Source organism: Triticum aestivum, chromosome 7D (assembly GCF_018294505.1).
Source record: "Triticum aestivum cultivar Chinese Spring chromosome 7D, IWGSC CS RefSeq v2.1, whole genome shotgun sequence".
In the NCBI taxonomy this organism is placed as follows: domain Eukaryota; kingdom Viridiplantae; phylum Streptophyta; class Magnoliopsida; order Poales; family Poaceae; genus Triticum; species Triticum aestivum.
The window spans coordinates 609,216,540-609,236,867 of record NC_057814.1 but is presented as its reverse complement, the minus strand read 5'-3'; the positions used below and the strand labels follow the sequence as shown (position 1 = coordinate 609,236,867).

At 48.1% G+C, this 20,328-nt stretch overlaps 1 protein-coding gene across 1 annotated transcript; it reads right to left on the bottom strand.

Moving 5' to 3' along the window:
- Window positions 1-14,346: 14,346 nt before the first annotated feature.
- LOC123166669 (uncharacterized) lies at window positions 14,347-19,231 on the bottom strand. Its single transcript, XM_044584471.1, has 5 exons — window positions 18,684-19,231; window positions 17,183-17,269; window positions 16,599-16,661; window positions 16,381-16,440; window positions 14,347-14,821 (listed from the first exon to the last, which is right to left on the bottom strand). The coding sequence occupies exons 1-5, from the start codon at window positions 19,059-19,061 to the stop codon at window positions 14,657-14,659; spliced, it is 753 nt and encodes a 250-aa protein (XP_044440406.1). The 5' UTR covers window positions 19,062-19,231; the 3' UTR covers window positions 14,347-14,656.
- Between the last annotated feature and the right edge of the window lie 1,097 nt (window positions 19,232-20,328).

Genomic DNA, 20,328 nt, shown 5'->3' with positions numbered 1-20,328 from the left:
ACGAGAGGGGAGAGTGTTGTCCACGTACCCTCGTAGACCGACAGTGGAAGCGTTATCACAACGCGGTTGATGTAGTCGTACGTCTTCACGATCCGACCGATCAAGTACCGAACGCACGGCACCTCCGAGTTCTACACACGTTCAGCTCGATGACGTCCCTCGAACTCCGATCCAGCCGAGTGTTGAGGGAGAGTTTCATCAGCACGACGGCATGGTGACGATGATGATGTTCCACCGACGCAGGGCTTCGCCTAAGCTCCGCAACGGTACTATCGAGGTGTAATATGGTGGAGGGGGGCACCGCACACGGCTAAGAGATCTCAAGGATCAATTGTTGTGTCTCTGGGGTGCCCCCCTGCCCTCGTATATAAAGGAGCAAGGGGAGGCAGCCGGCCAAGGGGAGAGGCGCGCCATAGGGGGGAGTCCTACTCCTCCTTTCCTTGTGGGAGTAGGAGAAGGGAAGGGGGAAGGAGAAAGAAGGAAGGGTGCGCCCCCTTTCCCTAGTCCAATTCGGACCAGACCATGGGGAGGGGTGCGGCCACCTTTTGAGGCCTTTCTCTCCTTTCCCGTATGGCCCATTAAGGCCCAATACGAATTCCCGTAACTCTCCGGTACTCCGAAAAATACCCGAATCACTCGGAACCTTTCCGAAGTCCGAATATAGTCGTCCAATATATCGATCTTTACGTCTCGACCATTTCGAGACTCCTCGTCATATCCCCGATCTCATCCGGGACTCCGAACTCCTTCGGTACATCAAAACTCAATAAAACTGTCATCGTAACGTTAAGCGTGCGGACCCTACGGGTTCGAGAACTATGTACACATGACCGAGACACGTCTCCGGTCAATAACCAATAGCGGGACCTGGATGCCCATATTGGCTCCCACATATTCTACGAAGATCTTTATCGGTCAGACCGCATAACAACATACGTTGTTCCCTTTGTCACCGGTATGTTACTTGCCCGAGATTTGATCGTCGGTATCTCGATACCTAGTTCAATCTCGTTACCGGCAAGTCTCTTTACTCGTTCCGTATCACATCATCCCGCAACTAACTCATTAGTCACAATGCTTGCAAGGCTTATAGTGATGTGCATTACCGAGTGGGCCCAGAGATACCTCTCCGACAATTGGAGTGACAAATCCTAATCTCGAAATACGCCAACCCAACAAGTACATTTGGAGACACCTGTAGAGCACCTTTATAATCACCCATTTACGTTGTGACGTTTGGTAGCACACAAAGTGTTCCTCCGGTAAACGGGAGTTGCATAATCTCATAGTCATAGGAACATGTATAAGTCATGAAGAAAGCAATAGCAACATACTAAACGATCGAGTGCTAAGCTAATGGAATGGGTCAAGTCCATGAAAACCTCAACAATCTTTTCACAAAAGTCAGAGAATATAGCCATCATACATCTTTGAAAGGTAGCAGGTGCATTGCATAAACCAAAAGGCATACGTCTATAAGCAAAGGTACTGAAAGGGCAAGTAAAAGTGGTCTTTTCTTGATCCTCTTTTGACACAGGTATTTGAGAAAAATGAGAATAACCATCTAGAAAGCAAAAATGTGTATGTTTGGATAATCTTTCTAGCATTTGATCAATAAAAGGTAAAGGGTAATGATCCTTTTTAGTACCTTTGTTTAATTTGCAGAAATCAATTACCATTCTATAACCTGTAACAATTCTTTGTGGGATCAATTCATCTTTATCATTAGGAACAATAGTAATACCTCCCTTCTTAGGGACACAATGGACAGGACTTACCCACTGACTATCAGCAACAGGATAAATTATACCTGCCTCCAAAAGCTTTAGTATTTCTTTTCTTACCACTTCTTTCATCTTAGGATTTAACCGTCGTTGGTGATCAACAACCGGTTTAGCGTCTTTCTCCAATTTTATTTTTTGCTGGCATAGAGTGGGACTAATGCCCTTAAGATCATCAAGAGTATATCCAATAGCAGCACGGTGCTTCTTCAAAATTTTCAGTAATTTATCTTCTTCTTGCTCTGAAACGTTAGCACTAATAATAATAGGATATATCTTATTTTCATCAAGATAAACATATTTAAGAGTATCAGGCAATGGTTTAAGCTCAAACACGGGATCACCCTTGGGTGGAGGAGGATCCCCTAGGATTTTAACAGGCAAGTTGTGTTTCAAAATAGGTCCCTGTTTAAAGAATACTTCATCTATTTCCCTTCTTTCATTCATAAACATATCATTTTCATGGTCTAGCAAATATTGTTTTAAAGGATCATTAGGAGGCACGGCAATAGAAGCTAGACTAATAATTTCATCTTGACTAGGCAATTCTTTATCATGGGGTTGTCTACGAAATTTAGCAAAATTAAACTCATGAGACATATCCCCTAAACCAACAGTAACAATGTCTTTTTCGCAGTCTATCTTAGCATTAACAGTATTCAAGAAGGGCCCACCGAATATGATGGGACAAAAGTCATCTTGTGGGGAACCAATAACAAGAAAATCAGTAGGATATTTAACTTTCCCACACAGGACTTCAACATCTCTAACAATCCCAACTGGTGAAATAGTATCTCTATTTGCAAGCTTAATTGTAACATCAATTTCTTCTATCTCAGCAGGTGCAATATCATGCATAATTTCTTTGTATATGGAATGAGGTATTGCACTTGCACTAGCACCCATATCACATAAGCCATGATAACAATGATCTCCTATTTTAACAGAAACAACAGGCATGCCAACAACAGGTCTATGTTTACCCTTAGTATCGGGTCTAGCAATTCTAGCAGCTTCATCACAGAAGTAAATAACATGCCCATCAATATTATCGACCAAGAGATCTTTAACCATAGCAATACTAAGTTCAACTTTAATTTGCTCAGGGGGTGTAGGTGTTCTAGTATTACTCTTACGAACCACAGTTGAAGCTTTAGCATGACCCTTTATTCTAACAGGGAAAGGTGGTTTCTCCATATAAGCGGTAGGAACAACAGGATCAACATTATAAGTGATAGTATTTTCTTCAACTTTAATAGGTTCAGCAACTTTTACTTCAATGGGAGGATGATATTTAAACCACTTCTCCTTAGGGAGATCAAGATGAGTAGCAAATGATTCACAAAAAGAAGCTACTATCTCAGAGTCAAGTCCATATTTAGTGCTAAATTCACGGAAAACATCGGTATCCATAAAAGATTTAACACAATCAAACTTAGGTGTTATACCTGACTCCTTACCTTCGTCGAGATCCCAATCTACAGATTTGAGTTTAATTCTTTCCAATAAATCCCATTTGAATTCAATAGTTCATCATAAAAGAGCCAGTACAAGAAGTATCGAGCATGGGGCGATTATTGAGAGAAAGCTGGGCATAAAAATTTTGAATAATAATTTCTCTTGAGAGCTCATGATTGGGGCATGAATATAACATTGACTTAAGCCTCCCCCAAGCTTGAGCGATGCTTTATCCTTCGCGAGGCCAAAAATTATATATATAATTACGATCATGATGAACAAGATGCATAGGATAAAACTTCTGATGAAATTCCAATTTCAATCGGTTGTAGTTCCATGATCCCATATCATCACGTAGCCTAAACCATGTCAATGCCTTTCCCTTCAAATATAAAGGGAATACCTTCTTCTTGATAACATCCTCGGGCATATCTGCAAGCTTAAATAATCCACAAACTTCATCCACATAGATTAGGTGCAAATCGGGATGCAATGTTCCATCTCCTGTAAAAGGATTAGCTAGCAATTTCTCTATCATACCCGAAGGAATTTCAAAGTAAACATTTTCAGTAGGTTGAGGAGCAACTCTTTGGTCTACTGGTCGGGGTGAAGATACCACGAACAAGGCCCTCAAAGGATTTTTTTTTTCCATATTAACAAGTGACAGTAAATTTCAGCACACTATATAAATTTTTCCTTACCAAATTCCACTTACCAAAGGCGCTTCACTCCCCGGCAACAGCGCAAGAAAAGAGTCTTGATGACCCACAAGTATAGGGGATCTATCGTAGTCCTTTTGATAAGTAAGAGTGTCGAACCCAATGAGGAGCAGAAGGAAATGACAATCGGTTTTCAGTAAGGTATTCTCTGCAAGCACTGAAATTATCGGTAACAGATAGTTTTGTGATAAGGTAATTCGTAACGGGTAACAAGTAATAAAAGTAAAAAAGGTGCAGCAAGGTGGCCCAATCCTTTTTGTAGCAAAGGACAAGCCTGGACAAACTCTTATATAAACGAAAACGCTCCCGAGGACACATGGGAATTATCGTCAAGCTAGTTTTCATCACGCTCATATGATTCACGTTTGTTACTTTGATAATTTGATATGTGGGTGGACCGGTGCTTGGGTACTGCCGTTCCTTGGACAAGCATCCCACTTATGACTAACCTCTATTGCAAGCAACCGCAACTACAAAAGAAGTATTAAGGTAAACCTAACCATAGCATGAAACATATGGATCCAAATCAGCCCCTTACAAAGTAACGCATAAACTAGGGTTTAAGCTTCTGTCACTCTAGCAACCCATCATCTACTTATTACTTCCCAATGCCTTCCCCTAGGCCCAAATAATGGTGAAGTGTCATGTAGTCGACGTTCACATAACACCACTAGAGGAAAGACAACATACATCTCATCAAAATATCGAACGAATAGCAAATTCACATGACTACTTATAGCAGGACTTCTCCCATGTCCTCAGGAACAAACGTAACTACTCACAAATCATATTCATGTTCATAATCAGAGGGGTATTAATATGCATAAAGGATTTGAACATATGATCTTCCACCAAATAAACCGACTAGCATAAACTACAAGGAGTAATCAACACTACTAGCAACCCACATGTACCAATCTGAGGTTTTGAGACAAAGATTGGATTCAAGAGATGAACTAGGGTTTGAGATAAGATGGTGCTGGTGAAGATGTTGATGGAGATTGACCCCCTCCCGATGAGAGGATCAATGGTGACGATGATGGTGATGATTTCCCCCTCCCGGAGGGATGTTTCCCCGGCAGAACAGCTCCGCTGGAGCCCTAGATTGGTTCCGCCAAGGTTCCGCCTCGAGATGGCGGCGCTTCCTCCCGAAAGCTTCCTTCTGATTTTTTCCAGGGCGAAAGACTTCATATAGAAAAAGATGGGCACCGGAGGCCTGCCAGGGGGCCCACGAGGTAGGGGGCACGCCCCCCGCCCTCGTGGATGGTGGGTGGCCCCCTCTGGTTGATTCTTTCGCCAGTATTTTTTATTAATTCCAAAAACTGCCGCCGTAAAGTTTCAGGACTTTTGGAGCTGTGCAGAATAGGTCTCTAATATTTGCTCCTTTTCCAGCCCAGAATTCCAGCTGCCGGCATTCTCCCTCTTCATGTAAACCTTGTAAAATAAGAGAGAATAGGCATAAGTATTGTGACATAACGTGTAATAACAGCCCATAATGCAATAAATATCGATATAAAAGCATGATGCAAAATGGACGTATCACCTAGCTCCGAACGTCAGCCGTCCGATCACACCCTAGCGCCAAGCGACAGCCCCCAGATGTGGTCTTCTAGAAGTAATTCTGAGGGCAGGCTGCGAGCAGGCTCCGCGCCGTTGGATCACATGGACGGCTCCGCATCGTTGGATCATGGGGCGATCCACGAGACTTGTTGGTTGTGCCTCCCCTTTCTTCGGGTACCCCCTTTATTCTGGTGCTTATTCTGCAGCGATGAGAGGAGCCACTCCTACTCTGCTTCTTCTTCTCCAGCGACAAGAGGAGCCACTCCTCTGCTTCTTCTTCTCCGGCGACTTTGGGCGATATGTCGAGCTCCACTTCAGCCTCCCGCCCCTCGTGGACCCAGTATGGTCCACTTCCCATGGAGTGATGTCCTGACTGCCCACGCAGCGCGCCACTGATACGGTTGACTTCAAAGGAGGTCAAGAATGGCAACTATGGGTGCGAGTTCGTGAAATGCGAGAGCAAGCCAGAGGGGCAGGTTAGATCTCATGATTTTTCTCTGATTTCTTTTTCTATTTGCTTTTAATTCTTTTTCAATCTGTGATTTAGGGTTCATGTTTTCGTTTCAGATCGTGAAGAAATGCACACATTTTGAATGGCTGGATGACTGCATTAAGCGGATTCAATTCAATGGGGCCCCAGCCCTGGAGCTGAATCTGCCGTCAGCAACAACGAATTTGCTCTCTGAAAGTGCTGCTCTGGCAGTTGGGGATGCAGATTGAAGGGGGAAATAAAGAAGATGAACAAGAACTTGAAGCAGATGATTCAATTGAACAAGCAGGCGAATCTGATAGCTTTAGGATTTTATCCCTTTTATTTTTGTGTAGTTGCTCTAGGATTTGCTTACTTGCTGGTCATCACTCGTTAGAGATGTTATTAGAGTGGTGACATGTGCTCTAGGATTTGGTTAAATTTGTGGATCATGTGCTCTACGATTTGCTTAAATTTGTGGATCATGTGCTCTATGCTCTGTGTTGCTTAATTTGTGGATCATGTGCTCTATGCTCTGTGTTGCTTAATTTGTGGATCATGTCAGTTTCGGGTACCCGTCAGTTTCATCAGTTTTGTACACTTTCAGTTTCTTCAGTTTCGTCAGACAACACCGACCGCAGAAGAAAAAAAACATAGTTCTAGGGCCCAAATTGAAACTAAGCTCTTGTTGGGCCGTCTCATTGCGTTGAGTGTCGAAGGCCCACGCGCTGGCTCTGTTTTTTCCCTTGATTATTACCATGGTAAATCCATTTATTGCCATGCCGAATAAAAATAGTGCATGATGGTAAATCGATCTATTGTTGGACTTGCACATGTCAAATTTATTTGTACATATCATGGCAATTTCCTTCTGTATATAGCCTACGGCACAACACTTTCATTTTTTGACATGCGGGTATTATAAACAAGTTTTTGTTGCAAGAAAAATATTGTATACATGATTTTTTGTTTTTGCTTTTTATTAAGAACATGTCAGACTTAATTATGTAGATCATGTTATCCATCTGAAACCACGTCTAAAATAAAGTCCGGTGGCACCATTAGCCAGCATATCCATCTAGAGAGCATGTCTAGGCTCGGCTATGGCACCATATCCATCTAGAGAGCTTGTCTACGGCTCGGCTACGGCACCATATCCATCGACCGATATCTCACGTAGCAATCATACATCCATAACATAAAAAGTAGCAACCATAGCATACTTCTTACATAAAACATAGGGTACCCTAAACCATAGCATAGTCCACAAACTATTCAAAAATTAGCTTGTTTTTGTTCATACAATATACGGAATAGGGCCACAAACAATTCAAAAAAATTAGCTTTTCTTCTTCTTTTCAACATCAGCATGGCTCATTTTTCTAGCTTTAGTTTCCTTTTTGACACTTCAACTACTCCATTATCGGCGCGTGCGAAAACTTGACCTACTCTAAATGGGTGAAAACTTGACCCTACTCTAAATGGGAGAAAACTTGCTGGTTTTCATTGAGGAATACTCAATCATTGATTGATTTAGCAAAAGGGCTCGTGTACGGCACGATATCCATCTAGCGATTTATCTCACGTCAAATAAGATAGAAATAGCAAGCAAAAACACTGATAACCAATGACATATCAAATAAGGGTGGCAAGCATAACAAAGTTCTTAGGGGATAACACGACAAAGATTAAAAGTTCACGGTACAACCAACGGCATAATTAAGATAGAAATATATAAAAGATAAAAAGCCCTAACACCCTAGGGCAAGACAAGCTCACGATCGAGACCGGGACTTCACCACCATCTTCACTGCGCCTTCTCTTCACTCCTCCCTCTCCATGCCGTCCTGGCCGATGTAGTAGGGGAGGCTGTGCATACCATTGCGGGTGGGGAAGATGCAGTCGAAGTTTGTGAAGATGTTGTGGGTTGTGAATGCGATGAATTCGCATCCACACCAAAACACCTTGCCGAGGAGGTAGTACGCATCAAATCTGTTGGTGAAGGTGACGGTGAGCCCTATCGGCGGAGTCCTGGAGTTTGGGCGCACTTCCTTCAGTCGGAACATCACCGGCGAGCCCGCCGGGACGTGGGCAAAGCCCGCACGGAGGAACCACTCGGCAAACCCCCTTGCACCCCTCCAGCGTGAGAACGCCCACACGCGGAGCGTCCTCTCCACGACGATGCCGGCCGGATACCGTCTCTCCGGCACGGTCGGTGGGATCTCGAAGGTGGGGCCGTTGTACTGCATCCTCGCCTCGCTTTGAGAGTGCTCTGGGTTTGGGTGAAGAAGAGAAGGGGGCGGCGCAAATGGATGTGTGGAGAATAGGTGGAGGGGTGGTGGTTTAAATAGGGAAAGGGGAAGGGAAGGGGAGTGGCATCGGCCGCGCTTTGGATTTGCTACGTTCAAACGAGCCGCGTCGATCGATATGCCACTTTAATTGCCAATAGGTTTTAATTGCCACGTTGAATAGATGCGAGTGGATTGAAAAGTGTGAAACAATGCTCTACATCGAGGAGACACGCGTGGGAGATGATACGAACCAACGGCAGCAACCGTCCCTGCGTCCGTGGTGGCTCGCGTGAAAATGAGGCCGGTCAGCGTCCGTGGCGGCTCGCGTGAAAATGAGGCCGGTCAGCGTCCGTGGCGGCTCGCGTGAAAAAGAGGCCGGTCAGCGCATCGTGGCGGCGGGCGGTGGCGCATGCAGGTAGGCTAGCTACGTGCATGCATGCAGGCTAGCTGGACATGTCGTGCATGCATAACAGGTCCAACGGGCTAACCACGGCACCGTCCACCGCGACCCCACTCACCAGGTCCAACGGGCGACACAGTCAGCACGGCCCCACTCGTCAGAGTTAATGGTCAAAGCATTGACCCGACGGCATCCATCATTTGTGACCAGTTCTGAGGGTTTCGGGCAAGGGAGTGGGGAAAAGTGAGCAAAAGTTAAGAGCGTGGGGATGAATGAGTATGGCTAAGGAACCAGTGGCACAGATGTAAAAATCCCTAACTTTCTTTGGCCATGTTATTTTGAAAAGACATGATTGCTTTATTAGTATGCTTGAAGTATTATTGTCTTGATGTCAAATGATAGACTATTGCCTTGAATACTCGTGTCTTAATATTCATGCCATGCTTAGATTACATGATCAAGATTATGTTAGGTAGCATTCCACATCAAAAATTATCTTTTTTATCATTTACCTACTCGAGGACGAGCAGAAATTAAGCTTGGGATGCTGATACGTCTCCGTCGTATCTATAATTTTTGAGTTCCATGCCAATATTCTACAACTTTTATATACTTCTAGCAACTTTTATACTATTTTTGGGACTAACATATTGATCCAGTACCCAGTGCCAGTTCCTGTTTGTTGCATGTTTTTCTTGTTTCGCAGAAAATCCATATCAAACAGAGTCCAAACGGGATAAAAACTGACGGAGATTTTTTTGGAATATATGTGATTTTTGGAAGAAGAATCAACGCGAGACGATGCCCGAGGGGGCCACGAGGCAGGGGGGCGCCCCCGACCCTCGTAGGCACCCCGTAAGGCGGTTGGTGCCCTTCTTTCGCCGCAAGAAAGCCAATATCCGGATAAAAATCGTGTTCAAATTTTAGCCCAATCGGAGTTACGGATCTCCGGGAATATAAGAAACGGTGAAAGGGCAGAATCAGGGAGCGCGGAAACAGAGAGAGACAGAAAGACAGATCCAATCTCGGAGGGGCTCTCGCCCCTCCCATGCCATGGAAGCCAAGGACCAGAGGGGAAATCCTTCTCCCATCTAGGGAGAAGGTCAAGGAAGAAGAAGAAGAAGGGGGGCTCTCTCCCCCTCTCTTCCGGTGGCACCGGAACACCGCCAGGGCCATCATCGTCACCGCAATCTACACCAACACCTCCGTCATCTTCACCAACATCTTCATCACCTTCCCCCATCTATCTACAGCGGTCCACTCTCCCGCAACCCGTTGTACCCTCTACTTGAACATTGTGCTTTATGCTTCATATTATTATCCAATGATGTGCTGCCATCCTATAATTTCTGAGTAGATTTTCGTTGTCTTATCGGTAATTGGTGAATTGCTATGATTGGTTTAATTTGCTTGTGGTTATGTTGTTGTCCTTTGGTGCCCATCATATGAGTGCGCGCGTGGATCACACCATAGGGTTAGTTGTATGTTGATAGGACTATGTATTGGAGGGCAAGAGTGACAGAAGCTTCAACCTAGCATAGAAATTGATGCATACGGGATTGAAAGGGGACCAATATACCTGAAAAGTACTAAGGATATGTTTCTCGTTTATGGAGGTGACAAAGAGCTCATCGTATATGGTTACGTTGATGCAAGCTTTGACACTGATCCGAATAACTCTAAGTCACAAACTGGATACGTATTTATATTGAACGGTGGAGCTGTCAGTTGGTGCAGTTCTAAGCAAAGCGTCGTGGCGGGATCTACGTGTGAAGCGGAGTACATAGCTGCTTCGGAAGCAGCAAATGAAGGAGTCTGGATGAAGGAGTTCATATCCGATCTAGGTGTCATACCTAGTGCATCGGGTCCAATGAAAATCTTTTGTGACAATACTGGTGCAATTGCCTTGGCAAAGGAATCCAGATTTCACAAGAGAACCAAGCACATCAAGAGACGCTTCAATTCCATCCGTGATCAAGTCAAGGAGGGAGACATAGAGATTTCCAAGATACATACGGATCTGAATGTTGCAGACCCATTGACTAAGCCTCTCTCACGAGCAAAACATGATCAGCACCAAGACTCCATGTGTGTTAGAATCATTACTATGTAATCTAGATTATTGACTCTAGTGTAAGTGGGAGACTGAAGGAAATATGCCCTAGAGGCAATAATAAAGTTGTTATTTATATTGCCTTATATCATGATAAATGTTTATTATTCATGCTAGAATTGTATTAACCGGAAACTTAGTACATGTGTGAATACATAGACAAACAGAGTGACACTAGTATGCCTCTACTTGACTAGCTCGTTAATCAAAGATGGTTAAGTTTCCTAGCCATAGACATGAGTTGTCATTTGATGAACGAGATCACATCATTAGAGAATGATGTGATTGACTTGACCCATTCCGTTAGCTTAGCACTTGACCGTTTAGTATGTTGCTATTGCTTTCTTCATGACTTATACATGTTCCTGTGACTATGAGATTATGCAACTCCCAATACCGGAGGAACACTTTGTGTGCTATCAAACGTCACAACGTAACTGGGTGATTATAAATATGCTCTACAAGTGTCTCCGATGGTGTTTTTTGAGTTGGCATAGATCGAGATTAGGATTTGTCACTCCAATTGTCGGAGAGGTATCTCTGGGCCCTCTCGGTAATGCACATCACTATAAGCCTTGCAAGCAATGTGACTAATGAGTTAGTTGCGGGATGATGCATTACGGAACGAGTAAAGAGACTTGCCGGTAACGAGATTGAACTAGGTATTGAGATACCGACGATCGAATCTCGGGCAAGTAACATACCGATGACAAAGGGAACAGCGTATGTTGTTATGCGGTTTGACCGATAAAGATCTTCGTAGAATATGTGGGAACCAATATGAGCATCCAGGTTCCGCTATTGGTTATTGACCGGAGACGTGTCTCGGTCATGTCTACATAGTTCTCGAACCCGTAGGGTCTGCACGCTTAACGTTCTGTGACGATCGGTATTATGAGTTTATGTATTTTGATGTACCGAAGGTTGTTCGGAGTCCCAGATATGATCACGGACATGACGAGGAGTCTCGAAATGGTCGAGACATAAAGATTGATATATTGGACGGCTATATTCGGACACCGGAAGTGTTCCGGGTGATTTCGGAGAAAACCGGAGGGTTACCGGAACCCCCCCCCCCCCCCCGGGGAACTAGTGGGCCTAGATGGGCCTTAGTGGAGAGAGAGAGAGGGGCGGCCAGGGCAGGCCGCGCGCCCCCTCTCCCTTGAGTCCGAATTGGACTAGGAGGGGGGCGGGGCCCCCCTTTTTCCTTCCCCTCTCCTACTCCTTCCTTCCCCCTCCTAGTAGGACTAAGAAAGGAGGAATCCTACTCCTACTAGGAGGAGGATTCCTCCCCTCCTTAGCGCGCCCTAGGGCCGGCCGGCCTCCCCCCTTGCTCCTTTATATACGGGGGCAGGGGCACCCTAGAACACACAACAGACAACTGTCTTAGCCGTGTGCGGTACCCCCCTCCACCATAATCCACCTCGGTCATATCGTCGTAGTGCTTAGGCGAAGCCCTACGCAGGTAACTTCATCATCACCGTCATCACGCTGTCGTGCTAACGAAGCTCTCCCTCGACACTCAGCCGGATCGAGAGTTCGTGGGACGTCACCGAGCTGAACATGTGCAGATCGCGGAGGTTCCATACTTTCGGTACTAGGATCGGTCAGATCGTGAAGACGTACGACTACATCAACCGTGTTGTCATAACGCTTCCGCTTACGGTCTACGAGGATACGTGGACTACACTCCCCCGCTCGTTCCTATGCATCACATAGATCTTGCGTGATGGTAGGGAAATTCTTGAAATTACTGCGTTCCCGAACAGGGTGGTACGTCTGGCCTCTGGTGGTGGGATGTGTTGGGTGTTGGCAGCGGCGGTGACCTGGCCTAGTATGCTATCTGATGGCACCTGTCGGCGTGACCTCACTCGGGTTGCTTTGGAAGAAACGCTAGATGTGGGTCTTCCTGATCGGACAACGATGGAACCCTCAGTGTGGTTCTCCTTCCTAGGGCAATGCTATGGAGCAGGTGCTCGCTGGCGGGGCCAAGAGGTGGTGCGGTGTGGCATCTACCTCGTCGGCGGGTCTCGGCGTTGGGCATGTGTTGATAAATGGGCAAAGGGCGCTGGCGTTGTCTGGCATCGACGACAGTTGGGCCTGGCAAAGCCGATGCATTGATCTCTCCTGAAGTTCGGATGACGGAAGATGGCAGCGGTGGATTTTGGAGCGTGTGCATGGAGTGCACGATGAGGGTCTGATTGATTGGTTGATGCTCTTGGCTTGCCATGGGGCGGCATGGTGAGGCCACCAGATTAGATGGTGTGCATTGGTGCGAGATCAAGGCACAACAGCAAACTAATAGGTGTACCGACATAGACCGCCAGAAAGGTGGCTTTGGGTTGATGCCATGTATTTGTTTTGTCAGACTCTATTGAATAATATACTACCTCCGTTCCATAATTTAGTGCATATAATGTTTTTTTAAATGTCAAACCTCACAAACTTGACCAATCTTATTGAGAAAAATATTTACATCAAAGATGCCAAACATATATCATTAGATTCATCATAATATTTAATTTTATATTCAATATTTTTGGTATTGTAGATATAGATAGTTTTCTCTCTAAACCTGGTCAAATTTTACAAAGTTTAGGGTTCATCTTGCCTCCCTCCGGCGCCGTCGCCGGTCCGCCCTGTCTCCAGTGGCCTTGGGGCCATGGAGGCGGAGTGGATCTCGGCCCTTGCCGGTAGGAGGGCTCCGTTTTTAGATATTTTTTTAGTTTTGTTAGGGTTTGTGTCCTACTCAGTAAGGCGAGACGGCGGCGACTACCTGAAGATGGAATAAAGGTCTCCCTGCCTAGTGCCCGTTCCTATGATGTGTCTAGCATCGTCGGTGGGCGTGTGGAGGTGTGTCTCCGGCGGATCTGTCTCTGGTGGATTTGTTCGGATCTGTTCGTCGTTCGTCTATATTCCTGTGTCTTTAGGTTGGATCCTTCTGATCTATAATCTTCATCGTGACGGTTGTTATTCTGGTGTGTTGGTTCTATGGCGCCTTAGCACGACGACTTCCCGACTGTCTACTACAACAAGATTTGCCCGGCTACGGCGAGGGAGGGGCGATGACAGCGGCGCGCCTTCGGCTCGCTTCCGTGCTTGTAGTCGTCGCTAGGTGGTTCACGGATCTGGATGTAATTTTTATTATTTATAGTCCTTGTTGTACTACCATGATTGAAGATGAATAGATTGAAAGTTTTTCCTGCAAAAAAAATGTTTACAAAGTTTGCCATTACAAAAAAGCTATACACACCACATTATGAAACAAAGGGAGTATAATTTAAATGATTGTGTGCAACGCTGTATAGTTATACGAGAAGATTGACACCCCTGTGGTCAAGATCTAGGTCCGCCAATGCTCCACCTTTGTGCAGGGTTTGAGCTACGTGGCCTGAGTTTGTACTTGATTAATGTTTCCGCATATGCATGGATTTGTAACCTTGAGTTTTACTTACCACTTGAAGATCACATTGTCATGTTTATGTGATGTACACAAGTTTTTTCTGAGAAAATTTAAAGGATTCAAGTGGAACTTCATGTGTGCCGCTCGGCAGATTCAACAAGAGAGCATCCACAGTTTACCTAACGTGCTGTGTTTGTTTGTTTGTTTACAGGAACCAAGTAGCACGCCTGAAACTTGAGCTACATTGGTACAGAAGAAGAAGAAGAAGAAGCGAGCGGTAAAACTCAGAACTAAACAAAACAAAAAGAAAAAGTTTATCAGCTAAGGTAATGAGACGGCGGGCTCCTCTCCTTCCCTGGTAGCACGCCATGCACAGTAAGAGATCGCGCCTCCAGCTTTCCTCCCTATACACGGTTAATAAACTTGTCAGGTTGGCCGTCAGGCGCCCCGCCACCGGAGCCGTCAGTGAGCCGCCGCTGGTGCGTCGGCGACATCCTGCGCCGGAAAGTTGAGGTCAGGGAGCACGAAGCCGCCACCGGCTTGCTGCGGCTTCCTTTGTCGCCGCTCCTCCTCTTCGGACCCGACCCTCCTCCGCTTGCTTGACGAAGAAGAATGCTCCAGCCTTGTCTGCAAAATTGGTCAGAAGGAAAAGTGAGTACAAGCTTCACACAAAGACAGCGTTTGTAATTCAGGTAGCAAACCCAACCCGGATCGACAGCAACCACCGTGATGAAACGTGTAATGTACCAATCAATAGTCAGAGTAGCAGGTCAAGGATGATTGCCATCACAGCGCTGGCAGGACCGTAGCATGCAACCCCCTGACCGTGGCATGCCAGACAAGATCACAAGAGGAGAGCACGGACAAAGCAAATCAAGCAGGGACCATTTCAATGGGTTGGGCCGGCCAAAATATATCGCCACCACAGTGCAACTTGTTCACCTACGCGTGTGGTGGCACTGTACGTACACACCACACGGCCACACACAGCGCACTGCTAGCAGTACTAGGACACAAGATTTTGGCCGGAGCTGCCAGAGGAGACCTGGGTGGGTGGCAAGCAGAGACGAGGATGGTACGTACACCATGCATCTTCGATTATAGTAACTGCGGCAGCGCTGCTGCAGGCATTAAAGAAGGGCACGGGATCGTCGAGCCCGGCCGGGTAGGTGCGCGCAGATCCATTTGCTTGCAGGTGGGATCGGCTTCGACCTGGCCTTCTTTATCGCACAGCGTACGTACGGCCGGTGAACACCAAGCAAGACCTCTTCTACTTCCACCCACTACCCCTGTACTGTGCATCCATTTGCTCATACTGTAGACCCAACTAGTAGGAGTAGCATTGAACTGCCTACAGTACGGACACGCACTCTAAGTATCGAGCCATGGGCCAAGGAGATCGGAGCTTCCATTTTTGAGAGATAATGGCATGTGCTCACTTCATACATCCTTCTGTTTTTTTTTTTGGCAAACATTCAGATATCTCGAGCAGCGATCAGCTGCCACAAGCAGGATCCATCCAGTCCAACCAAGTCTTGTTCTCCCTCCTTAAAGAAATATAAGAGAGTTTGGATTCCTAAGTGAGGGAGTACTAAAGAGTAGGAATTCTGGCTAGTGGGACCGATCAGGTCTTTCAGCTCTCCGCTAGGCTAGCACGTAGGCACATCATTCTTACCCCGCCGGGCCCATGGACAGCGACACCACAGCAAGACGAAGACGACGACGACGGAAACCCACGTCTAAACCTGCCTGCCTAAAGCTTATCCGGACGGCACCGGTCGCACTCAATTTTCTTCCCCAAGGACAAACAGCAACAACAACGGTGGTTGAGACGGATGCGACCATCAAATCAAAGCCACACTCCTCAACGAAACCCAAAAAATCGTACTACTACTAGGAACCGCAGCACAAAGAGATCAAGGCAGGACCAAGTACCCCACTGGGAGGCTCAGGACGGTCCATATTTTCTTCTTTTGCCATCGATCCATTCACTTGCGCTTTAAGGCTGCTGCTCTACCATGCAAGTGGAGGCCCCGAACCGATTTTTCTCTCTTTCTTTGTGCTTATGATTGCGCACTCTCGGGCGGAGTACGTCCCGCCCAAGCTGGAAGCATCTATCTATCTATGCTAATGCTACGGAGAAGTTAAGATTGGTATCATAGTGCATGCGCGTGCGTGCCACTCACCTCTAGTCTGCCGTTCTCCTTGGACAGCGCCCTGCAGGCCCTCTGCAGCGACTCCATCTCCTGTTTGAAGCGAAGGGGTAAATTTCAGAACAAGATGAAGAAAATGAAAGATATAAGAAGAGAACGAAAATAAAGCTTTATGGAATTAGCTGCAAAATTTATGCAATGGGAAATGTAAGAAAGAAAGTGATAGATCGGTAGCAGTACTGGTTCATTACCTGGCGAAGGCCGACGTTCTCTGCCGACAGGGACTGCACCAGCTGCTGCACCTCCGGGAGCCTCTGCAATAGAACAGAGCGCAAGTTCAGTCCAGATCAAGCAAGCCAAAAAAGGGGGATGATAATCCTTTCTTTTCTCGTTTATAATACTGGAAAATCTGATGCAACCGATTGCGAGTTGGGAAAGGACAGGACAGGACAGGACCGACCATCCGGCGTTGATGAGGCGAGGATCTTTTTGGGCAGGCGGCTTTGTTGCCTTTCTGGTCCTTTGGACACCAAGCACTTTTGCCCGCATGCCTCTCCCTCTCTTGGATTCCAATGGCAGCGGTGGTTGCACCACCCGATTTATTCCACCAGGCTAAGCTACTTCTAGTACTAGAAAACAATAAAGAATGCCAGCCATTTGAACAGCCTCGCTTCTCCTACGACCGACTCCGTCTGCGTGGACTGTGCTGACGCGGTATAGGCCGAATAGGATGGAAACCTGACTATAGTAAAAGTCTATGACTTCATTCAAATGCTGAAAAATGCCTTCCAAAGTTGCCTTCAACGTAAGATAGAGAGCTGAGTTTCAAACTTACCATCTTCTTCCGCGACCTCTGGCCGGCGGTGCGGGGCGGCGGCACCGGCAGGATCAACGGGCGCCGTGCTCCTCCGGCAGAGCCAACCTGCAGCAGCAGCGGGAGAGCAATTGCAAGATCAGTTGTTAGCTAGGATATGCTGCTGGTGCTGGTAGGAAGAATGAAGAAAGCGAGAGTGGAACCAACCAACCAACGACCAGCCTAAGAAAGCAACAGCAGGGGTGCACGTTGTTTTATAACTCCCCACCAAGAATGCACCGGCGCGCATGCATGCATTGTACTCGCCCCATGCCATTAGCCAAATCACGTGAAACGCATTACGGTTTTGAGTTTTTGAATCGGTCGACCGGCAGTGCGTGAACGCCAACGACCACCTACCTGCTCATCTGTCATCCTATCTACACACTTGGAGTTTTTAATAAATTAATATATATATATATATATATATATATATGAAAAAAAATGGTTTCTCTTTGACGGGGACATAGCTCGCACCCCCTGTGGTGTGGCCTGTGTGCGACAATGACATGTGGGGCCTGTGCGAAGCCATGTATGTACGGTTTGGGAAAGCGGTAGTGTACCGCGTGCGTCACCAGCCGAAAGGCGTCGTGGGTGCTGCTGGCGTGCGGGACCCCCGCTCGAGGTACACGTGGCGGGAGGCGAGTGGCCGGGACACGCCGTATCTGCCACCGTCGCCCCCGCCTCCGTGTCCGGCGGCACGGCAAACCCATAGCTATTGGCAGCGCGCGACCCGGGCGCAACGTCGAGCCAATCGGCGATGCCCACGTGGATACTCAGACCTCCGAACGCCGACGCGCCGGTTTGACGCCGAGAGACTCTCAACTGCATGGCGGGTGGGGCCCGGCCCCACGGGCGGTGCCACTGCCACCGCGGCGCGAGGAGAAAAATCCAAACGCACGCAAGGATAAGGGCCGGCCGAAATGACCACACCGCCCCCCACGAACGACTGTGGTTTGGGGTGAAGGAATTGCCACGGAAGGAGCTGCATGAGTGTTGCAGGCAAGCACGCGACACGTACTAGTACCGTAGAATGGAACGGAACGGCCATGGCGATAAAAAAAATCTAAAGCCATTGACATGTATTTCTGCTGTGAATTAAGTTAGTAGGGGGGCGTGGTTTGACATTCATAGCCGATGGATCTGTGGAACAAGAAGCGGGGTATCTGGAGTTGGACCGAAGAAAACATGCGATAAAAGGGAATGGAAAAAAGATCAGACGTGAGAAAAGGTGAGGAAAAGCGATGTTTCATCGCGAAGTCATCCACCGTTGCTCATCCCCTCCCTCTCTCGGTGGTGACACGAAGGAGGGGTAGTTTCGTCCGTCCCACGAGCAGGAGCAGGCGCTGTACCGAACGAACGGAAAGCACGCAAAGCAGGCAGGCAGCCAACCACGAGAAAGAAAGGAGACAGACAGGAGAAAGCATCAGGGGAAGAAGAAAGCAGCAACTGCAGATGGGGACGCGCGCGCTCCCCTACGTACCTTGGCCAAGGAGGAAGAAGCTGGGGCGGCGATGGCGACCGTCGCCGGCGGCGAGCAGAAGGCGCCGTCCTCGCCGCCGCTGGTGGACGCGCCGGAGCCGGACCCGCCGCTGTAGTCGAGCGGAGACGCGGGGCTGCCGCGTGCCCATCTCCCCTTGTTCTTGTTGGCCGCCGAGCCGGAGCGCGATGCGCGCGTCCGCTTCCCCCGCGCCACCGCCGGCCAGGCCGTCTCCTCCTTCGTCGCGGCTTCGGACGACGGCGGCCCGCTGGTCTTCCAGGGCGGCGTCCACCCGGCGAGGTCGGCCGCGCGGAGCGAGCAGATGATGCCCGCCGCCTCGGCCACCGCCACCGCAACACAGCAGTCGCCATCCTCCGCCATGGCGTCCGGTGAGTGGCAGGCAGAGGAAGGGGAACGACCGGAGGCGTGGACGAGAGAGATTGAGAAGGTAGGCAGGGCGATGGGTGGGAAGGTGGACTGGAAATGAGGGGGGCGTGCGTGGAGTGGAACGGAGGCCAACCAACGCCACGGCGTGGCGTCCCTTTTAAATGGACGGAATAATAATTAGAAGCGCGGAATGGCCGTCAGCCCCACCCCACTCCACTCCTCTCTCCTCTCCTGCAGCTACGGGACGCGCCGCGCGGGCCGCCACGTCCTCCTCGCGTGATCTCTGGTGTCTAGACCACCGACGCCGCTTACCGGTGGGGTTCTGGGGGGTGGCCCGAGTGTCAGTTGTGGGGTGTGCTCGCTTTGACGCCGACCCGGTGGGACCACGACGTGGATGGGCGCCGACCGGGCGCTGTGCAGGCGAGCGGATGACCGGAGAGCCCTGGGACCGTGATGGCAGTCGGTGAGGAGACTCGAGGCCTAGTACGCAAAACAGCAGCCAGCACAGGGTGTGCGAGTAGGATCCGCGGTGGAAAATAATCTTATGCGACCCGGGTCGTATACCCCGATCGTGAGACCCTCTTCAGGAGAAGGCACTTGCAAAAACGAATCTCAATGCAACCTGCCAATTAATTCTCTATTTTTTTCCAATAAAAAGTCGCTAAACATGTTCCTATACCAAATCCCGACCCCCGTTCAAAAAAGTCCTGGATCCCCGTTCCTTCTCCGGCATCCACTCCTGCTAGTCATCGCCTACAAAAGCTGGCTCCGTCGCGGAAGCACAAGAGCCCCAAAGCTGTTACTCCCAGCCGTCCACAACCCGGTTCCTCGCGCCCCGGCAGCCAATGGCGCTCCGTCCATGACCACCTCCTCAGCTCGGCTCCGCCGGATGTGTCCTAGCTACACGATATTGACCTGCTGGCTGCACGTGACCAAATTTTCCTGCTCCTCAGACTTTCTCTACTATGCCTTTTTTCGTGAACTACTAAATGACTCCCCTATGAGAGCTCTGGGGCCAGATGCCTACCACCGTGATTTATCAAAAAGGATAAACCAAATCATGAGATGCGAGGGAAAGGACCCCGAATCCACTCCAATCGAATATTGAATAATCAAATTCCTCAATTCAAATTCAAAGTTTTGCCTACGCTTGCTCTCCGGCGCGCTACGGCAACACCCCCTGCTTGCTTCTTTCTGTTCGACGCGGAGCTCGCAGCCTCCCCACCCTTGCTTAGCGTTCCACTTGTGATCCTAGAGGATT